Source organism: Sapajus apella, unplaced genomic scaffold, assembly GCF_009761245.1.
Source record: "Sapajus apella isolate SASKATOON/1434 unplaced genomic scaffold, GSC_monkey_1.0 scaffold19, whole genome shotgun sequence".
Classification (NCBI taxonomy): domain Eukaryota; kingdom Metazoa; phylum Chordata; class Mammalia; order Primates; family Cebidae; genus Sapajus; species Sapajus apella.
The window spans coordinates 22,424,543-22,449,944 of record NW_022436959.1 but is presented as its reverse complement, the minus strand read 5'-3'; the positions used below and the strand labels follow the sequence as shown (position 1 = coordinate 22,449,944).

The window sequence follows — 25,402 nt, the reverse complement described above, 5'->3', positions numbered from 1 at the left end:
AACACTGGGCTTTGATTTGTAAGTTTTTTATAATTTTTCTCTTTTTTGAGGCTTTTCATATCTATGCTTCTATAGTAATTTACTCAATTTTAGAATTTGAATAAGAGTTAGGTCTTTTAATTAACATACATTTTTCCTTCTTGCCAGGGAAATGCATGTTTTCATCTAAAATAAGCACAAATGACACAATGTTTAGATTATATTGTCAAAACCAATTGTCTACTTAGTGTCTATTTCCACATCCCTGCCATAGATATTGACAATAATGATATAGTGTAAAGTGAAGTCTATTTTTAAACACTTCCTATTGAAACGTAATAAAGCAAATGTACATGTGCATATAGAGGCTCACAAATCATGGCAGGACGCTGACAGCAAGAATCAATTCTGGTGGCAAAAAAAGTCAGTGGGCGTTTCATGTATCTGCCAAGCCTAATTCTGACTTTCCCTACTAGCTGCTAATATAAGAGAGAGCAACTCAGATACCAACTGGGAAAAGCTCCAGATTTTCTCTTAGGTACACAAATTATGACTTCTGCTAGGAAACTGTGATAATAACAATATTCCAGAAGATTAGAACGTGAATTCTTAAGAGCCTTAAACCTCTATAGGCTCACTGAAGGGGGCCCCTTAACAACTAAGGCACATTTATTTCAAAAACATCAAGGGAAATAAGGCCATTGAATCATCCTCCTACAAGTGACTCTTGAAAGTAGTTTAAAGGTATTTCCCAGAAATATAAATAAAGTGACTAAATCAAGGGAGGTCCTATTTCTGTTCTTTATTAATTCAGATACTTAAATCCACCCCCTCTAATGTATGCAGTTCTAGAATCTTGAACCAGCAGGCTCTGATGGCAATGCCAGCTTGCAAACATAAAGGGTGAGTGATAAATAGCCAGACTGGGTGGCACACTGTGTTCCCAAGTTGTAATGAGGAACAGCCCATTATACTTCCGTAGGCACCCTTTCCCTTTTGCCTCCCACCTGGTTCCCACAGTATCCAAAAACTGGGTAAAACTCTGAGTAGAGGACATGAAGAAAGGAACTACAGAACAGCTACAACATAATGAAAACAGAAATAGAAGCAATGGCTGTTTGGAAAAGAAACAGAACCGAAGAATACAATTACCACCAGTAAGATTAGTTCATCGGTCAGGATTCTAAATGCAACTTTTTGTTGTGAAATGCAAGTTTTCTGGTGAGGAGAAGGGAATAGGGATAAAGACAATAATATGTTAATTGCAGTTTAATCTATATTTGGACTACTGTATGCTCAAAATTCTGTATATTAGAGGTGGTAGGATTTGAGGAAGAGAAAAAAAAAGATAAGAGAGGATGGTATTATCTGGAAGAACCAAGATTTAAAGTCAGATTTAAGTGTGTACTACACAGATAGGCATAGCTCTGCAATTTAAAAATAAATGTGAGAGCAAAGATTTAATTACTGACCGTGGAAATGAATGTATCAAATCTTTAGGCTATTTGCTCTTTCCTTTACACAAGTCCTGTGTCCACCTTCCAGTTCCTCCTGGCTTCCTGTTAGTCTATGCCTCGTCATTTCTAGATGTCAATTATTCATTCTATTTCTTTTTTCCACTTTCTTCCATTCATCTAATACATATGGAGTATCTAATATGCATAATTCTGGTGGATAAACGGGACATGGGGGTCTTGTATTCAAGTTATATATTTTCTTTCTGGATAACTAAATAATTTCCTAAATGAACAACAATAGTGAGTGATGCTAATAATAATTGTTGGTGGGGTGTAGTGGCTCACGCCTGCAATCCCAGCACTTTGGGAGGCAGAGGTGGGTGATTGCTTGAACCCAAAAGTTCAAGACCAGCCTGGGCAACAAAGGAAACTCCACCTCTACAAAAAATACAAAAAACAAAAAACATTGGCCAGGCATGATGGTCCATGCCTGTGGTCCCAGCCAATCTCAGCCACTTGGGAGGCTGAGGTGGGAGGATTGCTTGAGTCTGGGAGGCAGAGGTTGCAGTGAGTTGTGATTGCACCATTGCACTTCAGCATGGATGACAGAGTGAGACACAATCTTAAAGAAGTAAAAATAAAATAATAATCATAATTGCTAGTACTACATCCCTGTGACATACTTATGATACTATAATTACCCACATTTTATGGATGTAAAAACTGAGACACAGAGATTAAGAAGCTGAGACATAGAGACGAAGTTGTATGATTTGTAGAGTTAAAATGTAAACCTAGGCAGTTAAATATCAAGCCCATGTTCTTAACAGTTACACCATACATCTTTAAGAATAATAAAAATAGTATATGAAGTAAACACACTATGTTAAATATTAAAACTAAAGGAAGGGTCAAATAAATGCCACAGGCAAAAATGTAATAAATTCCAGAGACCAAGATTAGAATAGGTATAAATATTCAGAGAGTTTTTTAAACAGCCGCAGTCCATCCCAACAAACACACAATCTGTATCATGTTTTGGGTTCTTTTAGGGAGAGAGATTTTTTGAAAAAAAAGAGAAAGTAAAGAGAAGAGAGGTAGAAATGACAATTTTTTTCTCTCTCTTTTAATACTGGCCTGATGCTAGCTCACTGTAGTAGGAATTACCTAGTATCATTCAAACATCTAATGATGCTTTATGGCTTTAAGCCATGCTTGGTCACCTTTTATATAAATAATATAGATTCTAGATAAATTAAAAAAATCTTCTAAAACAAATTTAAATGTACGTTTTTTTAAAACACCATTTAGAAAATACTACGCCTGGCTGCACGCAGTGGCTCACACCTGTAATCCCAGAACTTTAGGAGGCCGAGACTAGTGGATCACAAGGTCAGGAGATGGAGACCAGCCTGACCAACATGGTGAAACCCGGTTTCTATTAAAATACAAAAATTAGCTGGCTGTGGTGGTGGGTGCCTATAATCCTAGGTACTCAGGAGGCTGAGGCAGAAGAATCACTTGAACCCAGGAGGCGGGTTGAGCCAAGATGGTACCATTGCACTCCAGCCTGACAGAGTGAGACTTTGTCTCAAAAAAAAAAAAAAAAAAAAAAAGAAGAAAGAAAAGAAAAGAATAAAATACTTCTACTTTATTATGATAATATTGAGGCAATCTTGTATTAAATAAACTTTGGATTTAGTAATGTTTCTTTCCTTATTTTTCAAATTGCTTGTGTCATAGTATATTGTTAAAACTCTATAGCATGGTGTGCCAAATGCTAAAATCCTATACAAACCTTGGCAATGATATTCTGCAGTGCCTCTTATTATATTGCATGCAACAATTTTCTTGGGTTGGGCATTTTAGAACGTTTCAAATCATTTTAAACTGCACATATAATCACGAAATTATGTTTTACCATTTATGGTTTTCAATTAAAGTTTTGCATTAGCTAAGCTTTTTGAAAACTTCAAACTATTTCAAAAAGAAAACTACAAGAAAACAGCAAATGCTCGGAATATCACTGGATGGATAGTTGGAGAATGTTTCATATGAGTGTGTTGTATATGAAATGTTCCTTCCTTGACATGACCATTCTGTTAGGTTTAAGGCAAGAAACTCTTAACTATGTTAACCCAAAATTAACATAGTAAGTTATCTCAGAGACAGAAGTTTGAAAAATTCCAGAGCACAAGGTGGCTCTGTAATTAAAACAAGCTGGGCCCAGAGAACTGCAATGGGTCCACAGAAGACTTTTTGGGCCAAATTTCATAGTTATTATCTTAGACCAGGGCTCTTTAGAAACAACTCAGGTTCACATAGTAAATATACTGAGTTGTCTGTCCTCTCCAGGAACATGTTTCACCAGATTCCATAAAGGTCTACGCTCCTACCCATAATCACTTGATTACTTAGAGATAAAAAAGGTCTATTCACATTTAAGTCAATAACATACCTTTGACTAAAAAGAGCAAAATCCTAAAGTTAGAAAAGTTTATTCTTGTATCAAAGCATTATTTATCCCCAATATGTTTCTTTCCATATATGAATACTATAGCTATTTTTTTCTATTTCTCCTAAGTGTCATTGATTCATTTGATCCATACTTATTGAGTGCCCATTATATATTAAACGCTATACACTTTTACACTGGATTTATACAGGTTTATACACTGGATACATATTTGTGAATCAGTAAACTATCCTCAGAAACTGAAGATGATGACGACAAATAATTTAAATAGGAAATACACAAATCCAATCACATTAACTGTGTAAAAGAAAATGAACGGGGTATAGATATAGATAACCCCAGGGAGGAATAACTTCAAGTGGCCAGGAGAGGTCTCATGGAGGGGTTGGGATTTCGGCTGAAAACTGAAAGTTGAAAAGGAAGACTGGGAAAAATAAAAATAAAAATATATTCAGAAAAAGGGGGCAGAATACGACAAGCCTAGTGTGGCTGATCATAGAAGGCAAAAGAGTGTGGTTGTCAGATGGGTTTGAAAGGTGGGCCAGAGAACGTCCATATACGTCTTACAGGGCATGATAAGGATTTGGTATCTTGCTTCATGTGCAACAGGACATCAAAGTTTTAGGCAGGGGAATGACATAGTTGGATTTTTATTTTTCCAGGATTTCACTGACCTCTCTGTGGAGGACATATCGGAGAGGGACATGGAGAAGATATAGGAAGACCAAGAAGGAGGATGCTGTGGTAGTTCAGGAACGAGCGGTGACTGACCTCACAGTGGGAACAGCATAAATTAAGGGAAACGGTGAAATTATTTTAGAGAGTTGACCTGCTGGTAGTTGGTATGTTGACAGCGAGGACAAGTCATCTTGGATGCATTAAGGATGAGTCATAACTTTATTTTCCCTCAAAGTTATGGAACGATGGTAGCACAAATTAAACATGCAATAGCCTAAGGGATAGACAGAGATGTATTTAATTTTCAGTTTAATAGGGCATAAAGGGAAAAAATAATTCATTTTTAACTCCTAAATGTATAATTCCAGTGAGCCATCCAATTGAAGATGTCAATTAGACAGCTGTTTATTAAAACCTGAAATTTAGAGGAGAGGATTGGGTTAGAAATATACATTTGGAAGTCATTGTCACATATGTGGTATTTAAAGCTTTGGAACAGATGATCACAGAGGAAATGAAAGTTAAGTTTTAAAAGGGAACACAATACAGGACCCAGCCAAGATTTAGAGGTCAGGTTTAAAAGGAAGACTCTAAAAAGGAGAATGAAAAGGATGATCCAGAGATGGGCTAAGAAAGAGGAAATTATGGATCTAGAAGCAAGACAGATGAGTGTTTTGGGGAGAAATGATTGGTTACTAACTCAAATAATTTGAAGAGCTCGGGTAATGAAGTAAAAATTATTGACAATTATAATCTTAGCCTTAATAGTTTCAGAGATTGTTAAGAACAGAAGCCAGACAGTTAAGTAAAACAGGAAGTAGATATGTTTGGTCAAGCTGTTGTATGACAGGCTATTCTAGGGTATATTTGGAGGTTGACAGAATCATAGAGAAATTAAGAATTGTAGGTGAGGGGCTACAGAATAGAGGAAATTCTTGAAATCAATAAACTTGAGAGCTAGTGAGATGATGGATGGTTACGTATTAACTACCAAATAACAGACGAAAGTGTTAGTTTCTTCCATAACTGTTCTAACAAACCCAAAATTGCAATTTAAAGAACTGAACTTCTGATTATGAAAATCTGTTTCTAAGGACTTTGTTTTTTCATCTCAGAAATCAGAGATGTCTTCAAACATATTTTTCTACTTAATACCTTAAGTTTAATTGAATGATTCAATCCATTTTCAGCTGAATTTACTAAGGATTTAATCCAATTTACATATTTTATTGTAACTAATACTTTTTAAAATTTAAGAATTACATATATGTCTAATCTCATTTCATACAATTATAAAGAGTCCAAGATACCTTTGTATGTTAAAAGAAAATTAAGTAAAAAATTATTCAAAATTTGTAAAGAAGCAGTGAGATTTCTATATAAACTAAATTAAGTAGGGTATAAAATTAGGCACATTAATGGATAGAGTATTGAAATATGTAGATTGGCTACAACACATAATTATTAAGTCCTATTTCTGCTTAATTACTAATTTTTTATTTATAAAACCATCAGATTAAAAATATTTTCTTAATTTTAAAATTCCATCTCTGTGGTAAGATTAAATATAATATGTTTTTGCTTTGTTAAAAATTAGACTTTGGAGAAATAACAAAGTCATTATAATATATTGTTCAAGGTAAAAATTACCAAGACATAGAGATTTTTACATTTTTGCTAATTTCAACTGAGAGAACTGTTTGGGAAAACTGAGAGAACTAATGAAAGAGTTGACTATCCATGCTTTAAAATGTCAGAATTTAAAATTTATCTCTACACTAAAGACATCATTATTTTTGACACTGGGAAAAAGAAAAAAACAATGTTTAAAATTTGTTAACCCAGAACAAACTCCCACCAAAACAACAGCAATTAAAAAAAAAAAAACAACAATAAAACTAAGATTGAAAATAATTATAGAGGAAAGTGAGGCTAAGGGTATTAAATTTTTCCCTGCTTCTCCACATACTAGGTTACATAAAAGGGATTTATATAGCTTTTAAAAACAAAGAGTAATTTCATCTGTTGCCCTCGCTTACTAATGTATACTAACATAACCTATATCACCACTGATTTTTCTTTTAGCTCTACGTATTCATCTGTCTTCATGCTGCTAATATAGGCATACTTGAGACTGGGTAACTTATAAAAGAAAGAGGTTTAATTGACTCACAGTTCCACATGGCTGGTGAGACCTCACAAGCATGGCAGAAGGTGAATGAGGGTCAGAGTCAAGTCTTATAAGGCAGCAGGCAAGAGAGCCTGTGTAGGGGAACTCCCTTTATAAAACCATGGGATCTCATGAGACTTATTCACTATCATGGGAAAAAGCACAGGAAACACCCACCCCCGTAATTCATTTACCTCTCACCAGGTCCCTCCCATGACACATGGAATTTATGGCAGCTACAATTCAAGATGAGATTTGGGTGGAGACACAGACAAATCATATCACTCTATAACCTTGTTCTCCTCATCGCTTTTTTTTTCTTTTCTCTCTAAACAGTCATTGATACATTAAGTTTGCATGTTAAAAAATATACTAATTTTGTTTTTGCCTTTTAGAATACTTGTTTTGTTCTGTTTGGCTTCAAAATTGGATAAGGACATAGAAGGTATGAGACAGAAAAAATAGGAGAGAAATAGAAATAAGTGAGAAGACAGACTGAGCAAAAGAGAAAGTGGGAGATTAAATCAAATTTAGGTATTTTGTGAAATGAAATTACCAAGTTATTTTTATTCCTAATCAGAATTCAGAAAGTGACATTATATAATACAGTTGAAAAAAATCATCAAGATCCTCAAAAATGTCTTCATTAGTCTAGACTTAAAGAAATATTGGTAAAGATTTGCTTTGTCACAGCATGTCACAACATGTTTTCTGAGCTCTGATGCAAAGTGTATTACATGAGAAATTAGAATATGTTGTTTATGTATATTTACCCTCTTAAAAGTTGTTAAATTGACCTAGTCTTTGTCTTTCAAGATCATAGTGTATGAAGTTATATGAAAGATCATTTAAAGGTCTACTTTTATTCATTACAATGTTACATAATTTTAGATTTTTTGATTATCATAATATAATCTATCCCATATTAACCAGTCCCAAGAAAAATAGCTGATTTGCTGCACATATAAACTGAAGCCAAACTAACAAACTAATATGTACATAGATCCATATCCATACATTTATCTCATATGTATGTATATATCATATGTACTAGGTAAGCAGAGACACATAGAGCACTAATTTATTAACACTGTTGTTCTGTAAGTGTTACTTAGTAATGTGAAATGTATGTCTGGCATGCAATAGGCTTGAATTGAGAAGCTTCCCTCCAGAGCAGGGCTGTGTTCTCAATCACTGGTTCTCAGACTTTTTGGCACTAGGGACCAGTTTCATAGAAAACAATTTTTCCATGGACCAGGGAGTGGGGAAATGGATTCAGGATAATTCAAGTGCTTTACATTTATTGTGCATCTTATTTCTATTATTATTTCATTGTAATATATAATGAAATAACTATACAAGTCATCACAGTATAGAATCAGTGGGAGCCCTGAACTTGTTTTCCTGCAACTAGAGGATCCCATGTGGGGATGATGGGAGACAGTGACAGACCATCAGGTATTATATTCTCATAGAGAGTGCACAATCTAGTCCCTTGCATGAACAGTTCACAATAGGGTTTGTGCTCCTATGAGAATCTAATGGCACCCCTGATCTGACAGGAGGCAAGGCTCACGTGATAATGCAAGCAATGGTGAGCAGCTGTAAATACAGATGAAACTTCACTGTCTCACCTGCCCCTTACCTCCTGCCGTGCAGCCTGGTTCCTAAACAGCCATGGTACCAGTACAGGTCAGTGGCTGGCGAGTTGGGGACCCCTGTTTTAGATCAACTAAGCTCTCCATAAATACGTTGGAAAAGGTTCACAATTTAAACAAATGATCCAGGCAATTTTTCCCTTCCTTAGAATTAACTCTCTAAGCAAAACAAAATTATAAGTGAGCTCTTATCTTGGTATCGTATCAACAAATACATACTATTAGGAGGAGGATTGAAGGAACACAAACTCGAAGGTCCCTTGGGCTTTCTGACTAATTCTTGTCATTTCTGTCAATTGCATTAACTCTCCAAAGTTCCCTTTGCTGGCTTATTGGATTATAACTTCAGCATTTCTCCTTACTGCTTCTGCCTGAGGCAGCCTATTTGATTTTGCCTACATCACTCTGGGGCTTGCACAAAGTAGCAGTGTTAAACTTGCAGCGAAAGTGAGCCAAGCTTTCAAGTGCTTACTCAAATGACTTGGCTGACTTCATCATCCTTCTTCCTACGAACGCCTGGAAATGGATTCTGCCTGGGAGAAACAGGTCCTTTTCTTTGTGGAAGCTTCTGCCTATAACTTCTAATTATTTTGTGAGACTCTTGATACTTTCAAAATTACTCCATATTCTCTGTCAATCAGAACTATCTCAAACCTGTCTTAAAAGAAACACTTTCAAAAGTATCCTTTCTTGGCCCAGTTGATTCCAGGAAATATCATACTTTATATTTTGTCTTCTTAGTCATATCAAACATTTTATCTTTTAAGAATAATTTGAAATTATAGCAGAATAAGGCTTCCTGGTCCCTATATTCATTTTCTTTCTTTCTATTTGCACTCTTGCTGGAGAGCAGCTTTGCTGGTTTGTGGTTCACTTCGATGCTAATGATCACCTAAAAGGTAACATATCAAGAGCCAGTATAGCAGAGTGATGAAGAGCATGGTCTCTGGGAACAATCCACATGATTTGAACCATGACCCTAGTGTTTAAGCTCTCTTTGACCTTAGGCAAAGAAACTACTGAACTTTAGGCTTTAATTTCCTCATCTGAAAAATGACAATAATAATAACTAATGGCTTGGCAGAGTTGCTATAAAGATTAAATGTGTTGATATAGTTAAAATTTAGGCATTTAGAATAATGTGACCTATAATAATAACTTCTTTATAAGTTTGAAATATTATTTTTGCTAATATATGCTCTGAGTGATAATAAATATCAGCATGTAAACATTCAACTTGTCTTAAAAATGCACTACTGTGAATACTCTAAAATAGCCCAGTAAGCCATCTTTTGCTCTTATGGGTACATCCATGAGTAAGGGCTGACCCTAAAGGCACATGACACCAAAATAATGGTGTTTCCAGCTCTGACCTTGTGTGATTCAAGCAGGATGGAGCCAAAACACTGAGAATGGTATACAAGAAGAAAGAAGGAAAGAAAACAGAAGAAAGGGCACACAACCATAAGCAAGTGTTCTGATCCATCGTGTATTCTAGGTGTGTTTTTGATTAGGTATTCACAGTATCACATTATTTGTGGAATGTGGACTGTACAGGGACTACCTTTAAAACATTGCATGAAATAATAAACAGCTTGAGAACAACTAGATAAAGCATTACTCAGAATTTCTGAACTGTGGAATGGTCACACCTGAATACACCTGAATCTAAGTACGCCACTGAAAGTTTCAGAAGCCTCTTCTGTGGCATTTAAACTGATCATAGAGCGGCCTAGAGCATTTGCGGGGCAGAAAGAGAAGGATGAAGAGAGAGAGAGAGGGGGAGAGAGAGAGAGAGAGAGACAGACAGACACACTAACAATATGGAGCAATCTCAGCCTCTAGCAGTGGGCTTGCTAAAAGAATCTGAACTTTGAAAATACTGTTTCTACTCCAAAGTCATAACTAACCATTACTACGTGTGTTTATTAGATTGATCCCTCAAAGAAATTTCCTGCAGGAAATAATGGGCCAAGGAGCCAGTTAAAGAATAACTTAGCCCTTATTTCTGGTGTGTTGTTTTTTAAAATGTGGACACTCTTTAGGAGAAGAAAGACATATGAGGGGCATAGTTTAGTTTGGGTGGCCTACATAATATCTGCATAATCTACACAGAGACCCTGTGTAGTAGACAATGATGGACAAGTAGCATAGCTTCTGCTACATGTCACTAGGCACTGAAAACTCAAAATACTTGTCAGGTTAGTAAGAAAGTTCTAGGAGAGGAAAACTGGAATAAGCAGTAGATACACAACAGAAATATGAACTCCAAAATTAACATGAAATGTGGGGAGGCTGGAATGTCAGCTTTGAGGTGGCTTATGGGGGGAAGTCTGGAGGAACTTGGGCAAAGTGGTAGCACCACTGTTTTGCTGAGATCTCTGTGGATTCGTACTTTAGAAAGTAAATCTTTAGTAATTTAGAAAATGCCAAGATATATATGCAAGTTCTTAACCACCTAGACAAGAGATGATAAAATATATGCAATTTTGTGATATACTAGAAAATTTTTAAAAAGGACCCTAGAGAGGAAGGCTTAAGAAAATAGAACCAATTGAGATTCAGTTAAGAGCTGGTGGGAGTAATATATAGCCTAGAGCCAAGCTCTGACTAATAACACCAGTCTCTCCAAGATGTCTGAGCACCCCTGTGATTTTGATTAATTCAAACAGAAGCAAGATGAGAAGTCAGAGATTATTGACAACCAAGAACAAAACTGGAATGGTTGAAGAGGCAAAGAGCACAAATCAACCATATGATGTGTCTTATTGAAAGCTGACATTTTGGTAGATGCCTTAGATAGACTGAATAAAAATTTCCAATCCTCACCTTCATGGGAAGGAGTGTAACATGGGCAAGCTCATGGAATTCCTCTCAAAACGACACCCCACACTCTGCTACCAATACTGTCTTGGAAAGTGTTTAATGCGTGCTAGTAAATTATACTTCTAAGAAATCCTTTCCTAGAGTTGGGCCAAAGGTCATGGTATTGGATTCGGTTGAGTTCTGGCAAATGCGTCCTACTGGATCTCCTGTCTTGGAATGCTCTGAGAAAAGTGTAAGCACTCCAAAGTTTCTGCACCAAGAGATGAAGAATTCTGGACAAAGAGTCTCAAGGGACCGTCATTATTTAGTCCATTTCTGGGCATTGGTGTTCACATTTTCCCACAGTGATTACTGACATAACCCTCAGTAGTCTGAATGTAGGAAAGTATCTGCACCTGGTCAAGCTGTGCTGAAGAGCCCCTGAACTTGTCAGAAGAGATTGAGGAGATGAGAGAAGTGATACATATGAAGCTAGAACTTGGAACCAGACAAACGTTGCTAAGCAAGAAGAAAAGTCGAGGTTTATCGAGAACCTAGAAAAAAAAATAGAAATGGTTCAAGAGGCAAAGATCATAAATCAGCTCAGATGATGTGACTTACTGGGAGCTGACAGGTTGGTGGATGTGTTAGATGGCTGGAATGAGAATTTCCAATCTTCACCTTCATGGGGAGATGTGTATCACGGGCAAGTCATGGCATTCCCCTCAAATAGGCACCCCACCTTCTGCTACCAGTGCCATCTGCAAATTCTAAACTATTTTTGGTGTTGACCCATTATTCATTACCACTTATGGGAGAGTGTGTCTGATATCTTATCATGCTCCCCTTAAATGCCTTTGTGCCTACTTGTATAATCAGATAAAAGTCAGAAAGTACCAAGGGAAATTTTCAGATATCTCAGCCCACAGGCTGTTGTGAAAAGAAGTCACACACAAAGTATAAAGTTTTGTGACACTGGAAGATTTTAGACACCCAAGCACTTGAAAGAGTCTATGACAGGGAAACTAGAAGGTAGGAGGAAGAGATCTCTCATTTTTTGTGAAATGTGGACTCAGGAACAGTGGAGTAATATGCAATTCTACAGCACATGAAATTTTATCAGTGAACATTTTAGGAATGTCTATTTCTCCAAGATGGATTTTTTGAGGGATTGCATTAAGCAATTCTAACGTTAATTGTTTTACTTTTAAATTGTGAACTCCACGCTTTTTTGATCATACTGTAGATAAGGTAACAAAAGGAAAATTAACATAGAATTCTATGATTATGGCAGGCAATAGAAGAAGAAATCCTGCAAGATGCCTTCACCAGAAAGCAGCTTTGGAAAAGACAAAGTTATTACTAATTGAGGGGTATCACATAGTAGTGCCTCATAGCAGCTTGTGGCAGCAGTTACTGCTACTTCAGAAATACTTCCCAGAGATGCTGAGAACAATGCCTCATGTCTTTGAAACCATGGAAGAGAGAAGGCATTCGATATCATCTGACACTTAGGAAGAGAGAAGGCTCTGGAGATCATTGGGCAGTATTTCTGGCCCAGAAAATCCAAAATGTTTAAGAACCAATGTCTTTAATTCTGGTACCTGCAAGATATGTACGGGGAGGAGAGTGGAAAATAAAATGTGCCCTCTGAGGAAGGTTTATTAAAAATGCATCTGAGCAGTACTTTTAACGAAAATTATGTATGTTGATTTTTTCCATTAAAACCAGCTAATCTGATATTAGCAATAGAGTCAGCAGTCATACCAAGTCATATCCTATGAATAATCAATATCTATTCTCTGTTCCATGATTGCTGTGGGAGTTTGTTCATTACAGACTTCCTCCTTGAATTCCTTCTAACAAAGGCAGAGCTTTTAAGAGCCCATTTCTAGAGAAATAATTTTATTTGGCAGACATTTTTTTAAATACTATGACTATTCTTTAATATCCATAGTGAGACTATAAACCAGAAATATTTAGCAGAACTTTGTAAATATATGGGGGCCTCTTCTTTCAAAATCAAAGCTGTAGTTACCAGCATTTTATTCCTTTCTTGATGTTCTACCCAAAGCTTTCATTTTCCACTTACATCAGTTTTAGGGTATGTTTCAAGAGACAGTGGATTGTCTTGATCTAGTAAGAAACTAATCTGAAAAATATTCTAGAAGTCTTTCATCATTTGGCAGCTGCGATCACTCAAAAAGCAACACATCATGCTCTAAAGGTACTATGACACTATGTGGGATAGCAATGGCATGCTGGACATTGATTCACTTCCAAGAGTTTTCAAAGCATTTTACAAAAGGCGTGACTGCAGCTGGATTAGGGCTGTTTGTCCTCTTGTCCCAAATTCTTTCTTCTCTAAGTTCATTTTATAATAAATTACTGAAAATAACGATAATATTGGTGAGAAAAACTGTGTGCACATGTGTATGAATGTCTGTGTCTCACGAGACTCAGTTTTTCAAATAAAATAGAAGAATTAAGACTATTTTTCATGGGTAGGTTCTACAAAGCACAGCAATTACGTGAATTCCCCTTCATTCTTCTTGGACAAATATAGAAGAGTGAGTAAATCTCCTTCTACTTTGAAAAAGTAGGGCACAAAGAAGACGGATCTGAGAACCTAGTTGTACGGCAAAGAAAGAAAAAGAAAGGTGAGAGACCAAGACAAGGAGACTTCTGTGCACAAATCTGAGGATATATTTACATGGACCAAAAGGCAATCTGATGTGTAAATATGTATTTTCATTACCTTCTGAACACTGATAATGATGTTAATCACTACTATAGGCAAGTATTTATTGAAATACATTTCTCAATGTTCCTTTAATTTTTCTATAGATTTCACCGGCAGGATCATCTACTGCCTATGTTTCAGGCTGTTATTCCAAAGATGTTTTTGTAGTGAACAACCTTGGGAAACAGAGATTATAACTCTCCCTTGAGCAAAAAAGAGATGTGTTTATTGTACTTTATAAAAGACTCAGATTTCCTGAATTTGGGATCTCCTCCTGTGACACAACTCTCTGCTTATGCAGATGTGACCTGGTCATTTTTGTTTCCCAGTAAAACTGAAGTAGGGGAACAGAAACAAACATGAGCGACATGTTTGCTATGACATAATACAGTTCTTTGTCTCAGAGCCAGGAGTCTCATGTCTTCTCCTAGCATCCAAGGATCTACTGTAATAATCTGCAGTAGACTACAGATTATGAGTAGCAGACTACTGATTATTACAGAGTATCTCAGACCTTCCACAGTCTGGGCAATGGTCTTTCTTATAAAGGAGTATGAGAAAATAATTGTTGCCTCTAATCGATTTCAAGATAAACTACGTTTATCTATGTTCCAAGAGGTAAAAGAAGAAAATCAGACCACTATAAGCAGGACATTTCTCACACAGTCTCATCAAAGCAAATTGAAAAATTCAATAAATAATGTATTTGGGAGAAGCTGAGATATAGAACTATATAAAAGAAAAGATAGTAGAACAATAACTCAGTATATTTTAATAATAACAATGAAAGCAATAATTAACTGACATATGGTGGTTTGCAGTTTACGATGCATTCCCACACATTATTTTATTTGAGTCTTGTAACAACTTTGTGAAATAGTCTTTATTATTTCTTAATTACACAGTTGAGAAGATTAAAGTTCAGAAAGGTTACATAATTTGCTAAAAGCCAAAACTAATAAGGAAATAAACAATTGATACAGGCTCAAGAAAACTGAATAAAACCAGAACAGAAATCAAGATTTGGCCCTAGGATCACAGTCTTTTCTCACAAATTATCTCCTTTCTGTTTTAAATCTTCCATTTGCCCCCGTGAACATGTCTTTCTCTCCTATATGGAAGAACAAAATCCCTCTATTTACACTATTCACTTCTGTTATAATCCTTCCATTTTTTTTTCATGGTGAAATTGTACAAAGAATAGCTTACATGTGTTCTGTCTTTCCTGTTTTCTATCCATCCTACCTAATATTGTTTTAAAAAAAGCCTTATAAAAATCATGAGTGACATTCTAAGTGATAAAGACTCTGGATGCATTTTGGTTACTACCTCAAGTTCGATCTCATTTTTTGAAAACACGTTTCTTCTTTAGATTGTGGAATATTTTCAATAACTTATTCTATTCCTTCTTTCTGGTTAAGATTTCTCAGTTGTTTTCACAGATATCTCATCTTCCAGCTGTCTTACAAATAAAACTTTCTGGAGTTCCATCTTCATCCTTCTCTGCTTGCTCAGCATGCTTCCACTGAACCATCTCATCTATTCCATGCCCATGATTTGATAACTACTCACAATGCAAAGGCACACCCATTCTGCATGACTGGTTCTGATTTCTTTCTTGAGCTTCAGATATGTATTGCCAAGTATCTAATTTATATCTCAATCCGGTAACCTGTACACTTAAGGTTCAATATATCCAAAATCAAACCACTCTACTTTCCTTCTAAATTATTTTTGTTTCCCTTTCCTGGATTGGGTGAACCACACTGACTTACTTCTAAAAGCTGAAATGCCCCATGCTTCTTCCTTAGTCTCCATATCCCATTGGCAATTGAATTTGGTTCATTCTACCTCTAAATACTTCCTGTAACAACATGTGCTTACCTCTCTCTCTGTTAACAATGCCTTAACCTTTATGGAATCCCACATATTCCATTGGCTGCCCTAGTAAAACAACCTCCTAATTGATTTTAGTCTCCTTTTCATCAGATACAATTTATTTACTTCTTTCTGAAATTCTAATTTTATAATTTTACTCTCTTCAGAATATTGAAGATATTAATTGATTTAAATTGATATATTATTAATTATTTAGACAGTTTGTTATCTACATATTTATATTATTTATAATTATTTATATATTAATGTTTTCAATATTCTGGAGATACTAATAATTTGTTTATGTTTATGTTTTTATGAAGACTGATATGTTAATAAATAGATTCTTAATCACATTTCAAAAATAGGAAAAGCTAGATTCCAGGATTCGGATCTCAATACCTCTATCATTAAATGGGACAGAGGCTTGTCCTCCTCTCAGCTGTGTATATTCAATTCATTGTTAGGCATAGTGATGGATAATGTTTTATCAATGGCATATAAGAACCCATTTTTTGTGGCAATCGCTAAATTCTGCAGCCTTACCTTCAGTGCTTATGCTCGTGGCCATGTACACACATGAATGTTCACACACAAATATGTCTATACACCAACAGACACGACAAGTTCTTCCTAATATGTAACTTTTTTTCCTACTTCTCTACATGCTCTGATAACTGCTTGGAGTTTCTCTTCTTCCCTTACCTGTACTCAATACTTTCTATTCAAATTAAAATCCCATTTCTTTCTCAACTTATATCCATATGCAGCAGTGTTAACAGCTCTCCAAGAATCTTGCATGCATAATATTCAGCATATGCATTTCATTGCTTTGTCATCATCTGCCACCATATCTGTCTGTCTGAACAGGCTGCTGAATAATGAGTACAGTTAAGTTCTTCTAGCTTGTGTACGTTATTTATTTATTTATTTATTGTGCCACTTCCTATAATAATGTAGAAAGTGGCAAGTAAGTAAACTTGGAAACTTCCAGTGAATCACAACCTTTAAGCCATAACTGAGTTAAAAATAATGTATCAAATTAAGATATATTAGCCATAGTAGTAATTTTTGTTATAAATTGTTATAATAATATTACTAATAAATATAAGAGCCATCATTTATAGGTAGGAATTATTATCCTCAGTTTATAGGGGATGAAATGAAAGTATAAAGAAATTGTGATGACTTGGCTAATGTCTCAAAGTAAATGGTAGTTTCTATTGAACTCCTGTGATAGCTGCCAAATTAGTAGTTTTCACCAAATATCTAGTTCTCCCTTGGCACGGGGCAGATGGAAGAAATGCTACTCCCTTAAAATTAAATATGGTCATGTGAATTGCTGAGGCCACGGACATTAGCATATCACTACCAGTGAGAAGGTCACAGAGTCAGCACACAGTTACAAGCGCTCTCCCTCTCCTCTCTCAGCCATAGCAACTGCCAATTTTTAAAGCTGATGCTCCATCTGACTGGGACTTAATTGTAGACAATGTGAGAATAACCACTTGCTGACTCAGATCGGAAATGGAATATGAGCAAAAAATAAACTTCTGTTGTGTTAACCCACAGAGATTTTGTGAATTTTTCAGACATAGCAGAATTTGGCTCACTCTGACCAATATTCCACAGATGCCATTACTTCAATGTCAATCAATGTTTGTTTGATCATAAATCTGACTCAAATGGATTTTTTGTGGGAGGTGGTCAGGTCCAAAAAGTTTAAAGAAATAGATGTTTAAAACTTACCCAAAGTTTTACATCTTAAGGGTAAGAAAATAATGGGAATTTAGACATTCACAGTTATTTCTTTTACTATTGCAAAATTTAGGTATTGAAAGATTTAAGACATATGGACAGAGAAGCCACCAACAGGAAATTTTGCCTGAAGCAGTACAACAAGTAGGAACCAGAGCCAGAAATGAGGCAAAAGAGATTACGAAGCCAACATACATTCTAGAAATATAATCTGGGTCAGAGCCAGGAACTGCTGAGTTAATCCATGTGAATCAGAAGAAAGAGTCAGAAATGAGAGACATGCATTACCTAAAGCCGAGCTGCAGATTCAAGTTTCAGACCAAGTGTCAGGGCGAAGACAAGGCATTTCCAGCAGGTCAAAACATTTCAGGTAAGTATTTTAATTGAAAAGGTGTAAATATTTTAAAAGTCCGCATTTCATATTCAACTGCCTCAGCCACCATCACAATCCTAATTATAACAGCGATATATTGAATTCCAAGCATTTCACATACATTTTCATATTTAATCAGCAAGGCAACCCTATGAGGAAACTGAAGTACACATCACAGCACTAGACTTCCAAACTAGTTTTATCCGACACCAAATTATGTGTTCTCAGACACTGCAAAATGGCCCTGTGCCATTTATCCTTTGTCTCATACAAAGAGAGTAATTATCAATAAGTGGCTGGGCCTCCCAAAATAGAGCCAATCTAACACAGGGCTCAGGACAGAAGTAAAAGCTAATCTCAGCATGACAAATGGGCAAGAGGGCTAGCGTGTGATCTAAATTTGCCTAAAAATAAATTGACTACACACCTGTGAGGAGGTCAGGTCTCTCTCTCTCTCACTCCCTCTTTCTCTCTCTCTTTCTCTCTCTCTCTCTCCCTCCCCTATCCTGAGAGAAATATTATATTCTCTGAATCCTGGACCTAGCTTTTCCTAATTTGGAAACATGACTAAGAACCTGTTTATGAAGATATCAATCTTCATAAGAAACAAACAGATTATTACTGTTTTGACCTTTGTTATCACTTATTGTGCCACAGTTCTGGTCCAGCTAATCTGCCAGAAACAGCAGTCATTTGTCTCCCTCTGAGGCTGATTGCAAGGACTAAATGAGTTAATACTTGTACACTATTTACAGTAAGGCACTAAAAGTCCATTATGTAGCATAATGCTGATCATTGTCTCATTAAATCCTACAACACTATTTTGAGGTGGAATTCTGCTTTTTCAAGTGAGGAAGCTGAGGCTCAGGTAGTTTAGTTTACATTACCGAGGCCATACCACTAATAAGTAGAAGACAAGGCTGGATTGCACACCATCAAGTATTTGCCTGTAAAACCAAAGCTCTTTCCACTAAGTCATGCCACATGCCTCACTCCAATGGAAGAAACTGCACACCAGGTGCAAACGTTATGCACGTTGGTCCTTATAGGAAAGAACAAATTCACTGTAATTGTGCAACTCCTTACAGTGCCAGCTGCTATAAACAGTATGAAATTTAGGAAAGTTTGGAAGGTTCCCGCCTCAATAACACAGTATTTTTCGAAAATAATTTACATGCTACATAACACACATTATATATAGAAAACAAAAAAGCAAATCCAAACTGACAGTATGTGGGCAGATAATAAATCACTTTGAAATATCAAGTAGATTTCACATAGAAAATGTTGTTATCCATGAAAAGCCCAGGAGTTTCTTAACCCTTTGCTGTGCCATGGAACCACAGCAGGAAGCACTGACAGACCAATAATTTAATAAGCCTAATTCTCTACATGGCAGGAGTGAGAGCTTTCTATGCTAAAACGAGGGTTTGGATGACTTTATCTCAAGAGTGCAGAAGAAAATTACACTCCTCTCCCACACATCAAGGGAAACGCTTCCCATGGAGTGACTCAGCCTGAAACCCTAAACAGGGGCACGGTCACAGCATGCTGTAGGCAGCCACAGCAGGCTCCACATCAGCTGCTTTCGGCATTTGTAGGGACAACAGAGAGCCATGGCTGCCAATTACACCAGAAGCTTCTACCTGGTGAGAAGAATCTAATCTCATGGCAGAAAAACAGATACTGACTCTTCATGTTCCAAAATGTGGCTCTTTTCTACTTGATCATCAACAATGTGTTCAAACAGCCAGCAAAACACACTCCCTCTCTAGTAAGATAATAATTGTAAACAGTCATATCACTAGCAGTTTGGCAGGCACGGCTCTCATGACCTCATATATACTTATTCATTCAACTTAATACTTACAGCACTGGACACATTTGTTTCTGCATAAAGCACAGATATGTTAAGTTACCCAAACTCAGGTATCTGAAATATGGTAGGACCAGGATTTTAACACAAGCTGTCTGGTATGCTAGCTACCTATTTAGGAATGCTGTGCCACTATCACCGTACTTATCCTTAATTATTTTAAGAAAAGCCTAACATTTAGGAGAACAATCATAGTTATAAGGTACAATATGGCAATTGCGGAGAAAATTTTAAATCAGGTAACTTGAGGCAATTATCTTTATGGTATTCTCTGGGTCCACATTGAATGATTTTGTTTTGCTGGAATTAGGGTCCCATGAGCCGACTCATCTTGCCCAAGAGTTTCTGCAGCCCCACCTTAACCCAAGAAGGCAAATAAAACACTTATTTGATATATACCAAATATAATCTTAGCATGTTGCAAATTTAACTTTAAATCTTCAAAGCTAATTTTTTATATGTCTTTAATGCATATGAAGAAATCCTTATTAAAAGATGCAATTCAATTAAAATTAATAAAGTGAACCCAATATATCATTATTCTAATAGAGTATGGAGGAATGCCACTTACCAATACTGCACTGCCACATGAAAAATCTAATATTTAAAGCCTCTGATAAACTGATCATAGTTATTGAACAGCAAGGAAAATATATGACTTCTATAATCTTCAGAATGATGTTTGTTTCCTGTTATATTTTGGCAATGACAATTTATTACACAAGATTATATTCCAATCATGACATCCTTTGCCTCCTAATTACAGAGGAAAATCCTTGGAGCAATAAATCTAGCACTTTTCATGTTGTCTTGGTTATTTAAACAGAGTGTAATAATCACGGAATTGGCACTATTTTGTTAAAATTCACAGTTAATCTGTTAATTTGTCTTCTCACAGAATCCATTTTAATAATGCTCTTACACTCACTGTGACATTTCATACTACCAATTTACTCAATATCTATTGATCTTTGTCTCAATATACTATGAGTTTTACATTTATGATAATTTTTATTATCATTCGTTTTAGGAATTTCCACAAATTTATTACTAATTTGTGCATTCTTATGATATAATTAAATGTACTACCATATTCATTAGCCAACTAAATATAAGTAGCAGCCTATAATACATTTAATAATTCAGTAGAAATGTCTTTCTGCTAATCAATTCAAATAGAATTTCTATATCTAAGCAATGGCAATTGCAATAATATTTTAGCTATCATAGCAATAATTTACATATTTTATATTAATATTTCACATAATATAGGAACTTTCCTTATAAGTACTCAAACACTGGAAAATATATTTTAATAACCAAGCCAAACTCAAAGTAACCTAAGCCAAACTCGATGTATTCTTTACTTGACAGATATCACTATAATCCCTTATTTTAAAGCTGGAGGAAAAAATTTCATCTCTCTCTCTCTCTCTCTTCCTCTCTCTTTCTCTCTCTCTCTCTATAAGTTGTAGTATTTTGTTATTTCCCAAGATGTCCTCTGTTAATTTCGATGTTATAAAATCTGAATCCCCACTTTTCCAGTCATCATTCATGATCTATGTTATGCAGTCTGCTCCAGTAGCCTGCTAACTAGTCTCTAGTATCCCTCCATCATCATATACCATCTTCTTAGTGGTTAAACTTCTCGAAGTACAACATTGTTTCTGTCACTCTACCACTTATAACTGTCCAGTGACTCTTCATTGTTTGACTCAAGTATGGCATATTTTGATACTATTTCATTTTTATAGACTTTACTGACTCTTTTAAATTGTGATGGATTAAATGTGCCTCACTTCCCTTGCTCAGATTTATACTCGATTTTCCTTTTTATTCATATAATTTCCTTTGTCATTTACCTTAAACCTAATTTTTAAAGATTCGTTTCAAATCCTGCTTCTTCTATGAAGAATTCCCTTTCCCATCTCCACTGGCATTGTAAAACCCCATATAACCTTAAAGTCTGCTTTTAGCACTTAAAATATTCTGGCTAGACAAAGAATTATTCATCTATTAGTTTCTACCCTTCTTTAAGCTATACATTCCTTGAAGGGAGGACCTGTATCTCCTGCACCTCCTGCAGCACCAAACAGACAACTCACTCCAAAGAAGATGCTCAGAAGTATTTCCTGTATGATTGGTTTACTGCAACAGCAAAGAGCATGTGGATATTTGAAATCATAGGCAAATCAATTTTTAACCAATTTAGAAAGTATTGAGTATAAGAATGCAGGTAAAAAATAATTTGGCCATTTTGAGCTAAATCTTCTTTTCTTTCTCCTCCTCCTCCTCCTCCTGCCCCCTTTCCCTTTCCCCTCCCCATTTCCCCTCCCCTTCCTCCTCCTTCTTCTTATTTCTTCTTGAGACAGAGTCTCCCTCTGTCAGCCATGGTAGACTTCAGTGGCACAACCATGGCTCATTGCAGCCTAAACCTCCTGGCCTCAAGCAATCCTCTCACCTCAGCCTCCCGAGTAGCTGGGACGACAGGTGCATGCCATCGTGCTAGCCTAATTTTTTTTTTTTCCACAGAGATACTGTCTCACTGTTTTGTCCAGGCTGGTCATGAACTTCTGGGCTCAGGCAATCCTTCTGCCAAGGCCTCCCAAATCTAAATGTTCTTAATATGATAAATGCATATACTGTATATCTAGAGGGTCTAAACACTTTTCAGTGTGAGAACCATATTTTGATGTCAAGGTTTCCAAATATCATATATTTTATAATCATATTTTCATTATTGACTCTTAGTCAATAGTCATAGGCATTTCTTAAAAAACACCTATGAAATTATAGATTAGTAACCTCCTTACAAATACTCAGCAGCATTTTCATACCCTCTCTCAATCCGCAAATTAAGAAGGTTCTAGAATACCTTTGAAACTGGTCTTTGCAGATAATATACATGAAGTATTTATTAGTGTTCCTGACTCATAATACGTACTCTAAAACGTGGGTGTTAGTACTCACTATTACCATCACAGCCATCTTCATGTTCTAAATCCCAATTCTATGTTTAACCCTTTTCTCTGCTTCTACTTTATAGTGTTATTAAGCTCATTCCTGAAACACATTTCACAGTTTCATATGACACAATATCTTTCTGCATCAGTCTCCCAGATGGCTTAATTTTTACCTCTTTCACTAATTTTTTTTTTTTTTTTTTTTGGGACAAAGTCTTGCAGTCTTGCTCTGTCGCCAGGGTGGAGTGCAATGGTGTGATACTAGCTCACTGCAATCTCTGCCTCCCAGGTTCAGTCACCTGAATAGCTAGTACAACAGGCACATGCCACCACACCCTGCTAATTTTTGTATCTTTAGTAGAGATGGAGTTTCACCATACTGGTCAGGATGGTCTCGATTTCTTGACCTCATGATCCACCCACCTCAGCCTCCGACAGTGCTGGTATTATAGGCAAGAGCCACCATGCCCAGCCACCTCGTTCACTATTATGTGCTGTTTGGTTATTTTTCTCCTTTACATCTCTTGCATTTCATTCTCCCTGTCACCATGTTATCCTTTATATTCTTACCATCTCTACTGCATTTTCAATACACTGCCTTTTCTGGACGCATCATCTGGATGCATCATGCACCTTTTGGTGCCTGCTATTAATTAGTTGCTTTTTTTCTCTCTTCAACACCTGACCCAACTGCTGTTCATATTATAGTTGAAAGTCACGTTATAAAATAGGCATATTCCGGAACATCAAGAGTAAAAACAAATTTCTTATCAATAAAATCTTACTCTACATATGCAAAGAAACAATATTTTTAAATAAACTTATTGTGAAATGAATGATCATAGCTTGTCATTTGTATCAATGCACACACTAAAAATGTGTGGTCCTGACACCTCTTTCTTTTACAACCTCTGAATCTAATTCCATATTTTATCTATGACTCCCTACTTCCTACTCTCTTTTGAAGTGCTAGGTTAACAAACAAACACACACACACACACACACACACACACAGGGACACAAACATCCCTCCCTTTTCCCTCCTTCCTCATACCTGTGAGTCAGACCACACTGTCTCAAGCACAGCATTGCTGTTCTCTCCTCCTCCCCCTTCCTGCTAACCCTCCGCACCTGTTTGCCCTTCTCCCTGTGTGTTACTGTATTACCACTCTCCATTTTGCGGGTCTGTCTCATCCTCTGCTTTATTTCCATTACAGCTAAAGTGTTTTTTTTTAAGCTTGACATCTAACATATTAGCTCCTTTCCTTCACCATGTAATACTTGATTTAATTTGCCTTTTCCTTTCTCTCAAGTCAAAAAGGTAGTCTCAAGTCAACCTGACTTGTAAACACAAAAGGCACACCTGGATGTAAGGCCATGATTGAGGGAATGTGTTCTCTTTCCGGGTCCATGAGGGGTGGTAGCTTTTTTTTTTTTTTTGAGACGGAGTTTCACTCATGTTACCCAGGCTGGAGTGCAATGGCACCATCTCGGCTCACCACAACCTCCGCCTCCTGGGTTCAGGCAATTCTCCTGCCTCAGCCTCCTTAGTAGCTGGGATTATAGGTGGTAGCTTTAAGGGCGAGAATTTCTGCGGCGCCATGCCCCTCCCATCTCTCTCCATCCGGGAGATTCAACAATTTATGTTTGAATTTTGCGGGGGCGGGAAGAAACTAAAAGTCAATCACTCCAGCGGAAGTTCCAAGGAACTCCTTTCATTGGCCCAGGGTCCTGGAGAAAGTGGGGATTTCTCCCAGTATAAAAGTTCCTGCTCCCTCACCTGTGCCCGATTTTCCAGCATTCTGGAATCCCCTCCCACATGGTGGGAGCTCCCTCTGGGATTTTCCCCTCAAGAATCCCCTTCCACACTCTTCGTGGAAGCCTTTCTCCTCTTCTCCTTTCCTTCTCTTTTCTCTACCTAAATAAAATCACCTTACTGCAACACTTTTTTGGTCGGATATTCACGTTAGGAGTGGACCACCTGCAGTGGCCCCACCGCTTATTCCTTAAGGGGTTGGAGGCCAAGAACCCACGACGATCACTGGCATCCAAGAAAAACCCGGTTACATGATGAACAGGATCTATGCTCCATTCTTATAAATAAACGATACATTGTCTAGCACAAATGTCAAATCATATCTTAATATCAATATGAATACTTACACTCAGCATATTTCTGAAGTTGGGAAAACTCTGAAGGGCTGAGGTGGGCCCATTTTTCCTGGTTTGTCATGGTGGTGGTGAGAAGCTCTGTCACATACCAGGTAAGGGATTCTTTCTTCAGGTGTTGCGCAGAGCTCTATGCTTCAGAAGTTCCACATGGCATGTTTCATGATAAAATACCTCAGGCTTTCAAAACATGCAATCTGTCCACATGAAACTGCTTCGGATGTTTGTAGTTTCAATAATGTGTTAAAGAACTGCAAAAAAAAAAAAAAGATCAAGATCAAAAGATTAACATGATTGCACAAACGAAAAGATATCAAGGTGTAGAATGTTTGTTAAATATTTTTTAAATAATATAAACTAAGAGTACAAATTATGAAGTGAATTTTATAAAGCACGTTTCCATAAATGCAAATTTTTTT

The 25,402-nt window shown here is 36.5% G+C and overlaps 1 protein-coding gene across 12 annotated transcripts in view; it reads right to left on the bottom strand.

The window, feature by feature from the left end:
* DGKB (diacylglycerol kinase beta) overlaps window positions 1-25,402 on the bottom strand; it is a 723,408-nt gene that overhangs the window by 633,240 nt on the left and 64,766 nt on the right. For all 12 annotated transcript variants that reach the window (XM_032286738.1, XM_032286728.1, XM_032286731.1 and 9 more), the window contains exon 2: window positions 24,978-25,234. In XM_032286738.1, the coding sequence (XP_032142629.1) occupies window positions 24,978-25,047 (70 nt within the window). In that variant the 5' untranslated portion in view covers window positions 25,048-25,234. The remainder of the gene's footprint in view (window positions 1-24,977; window positions 25,235-25,402) is intronic.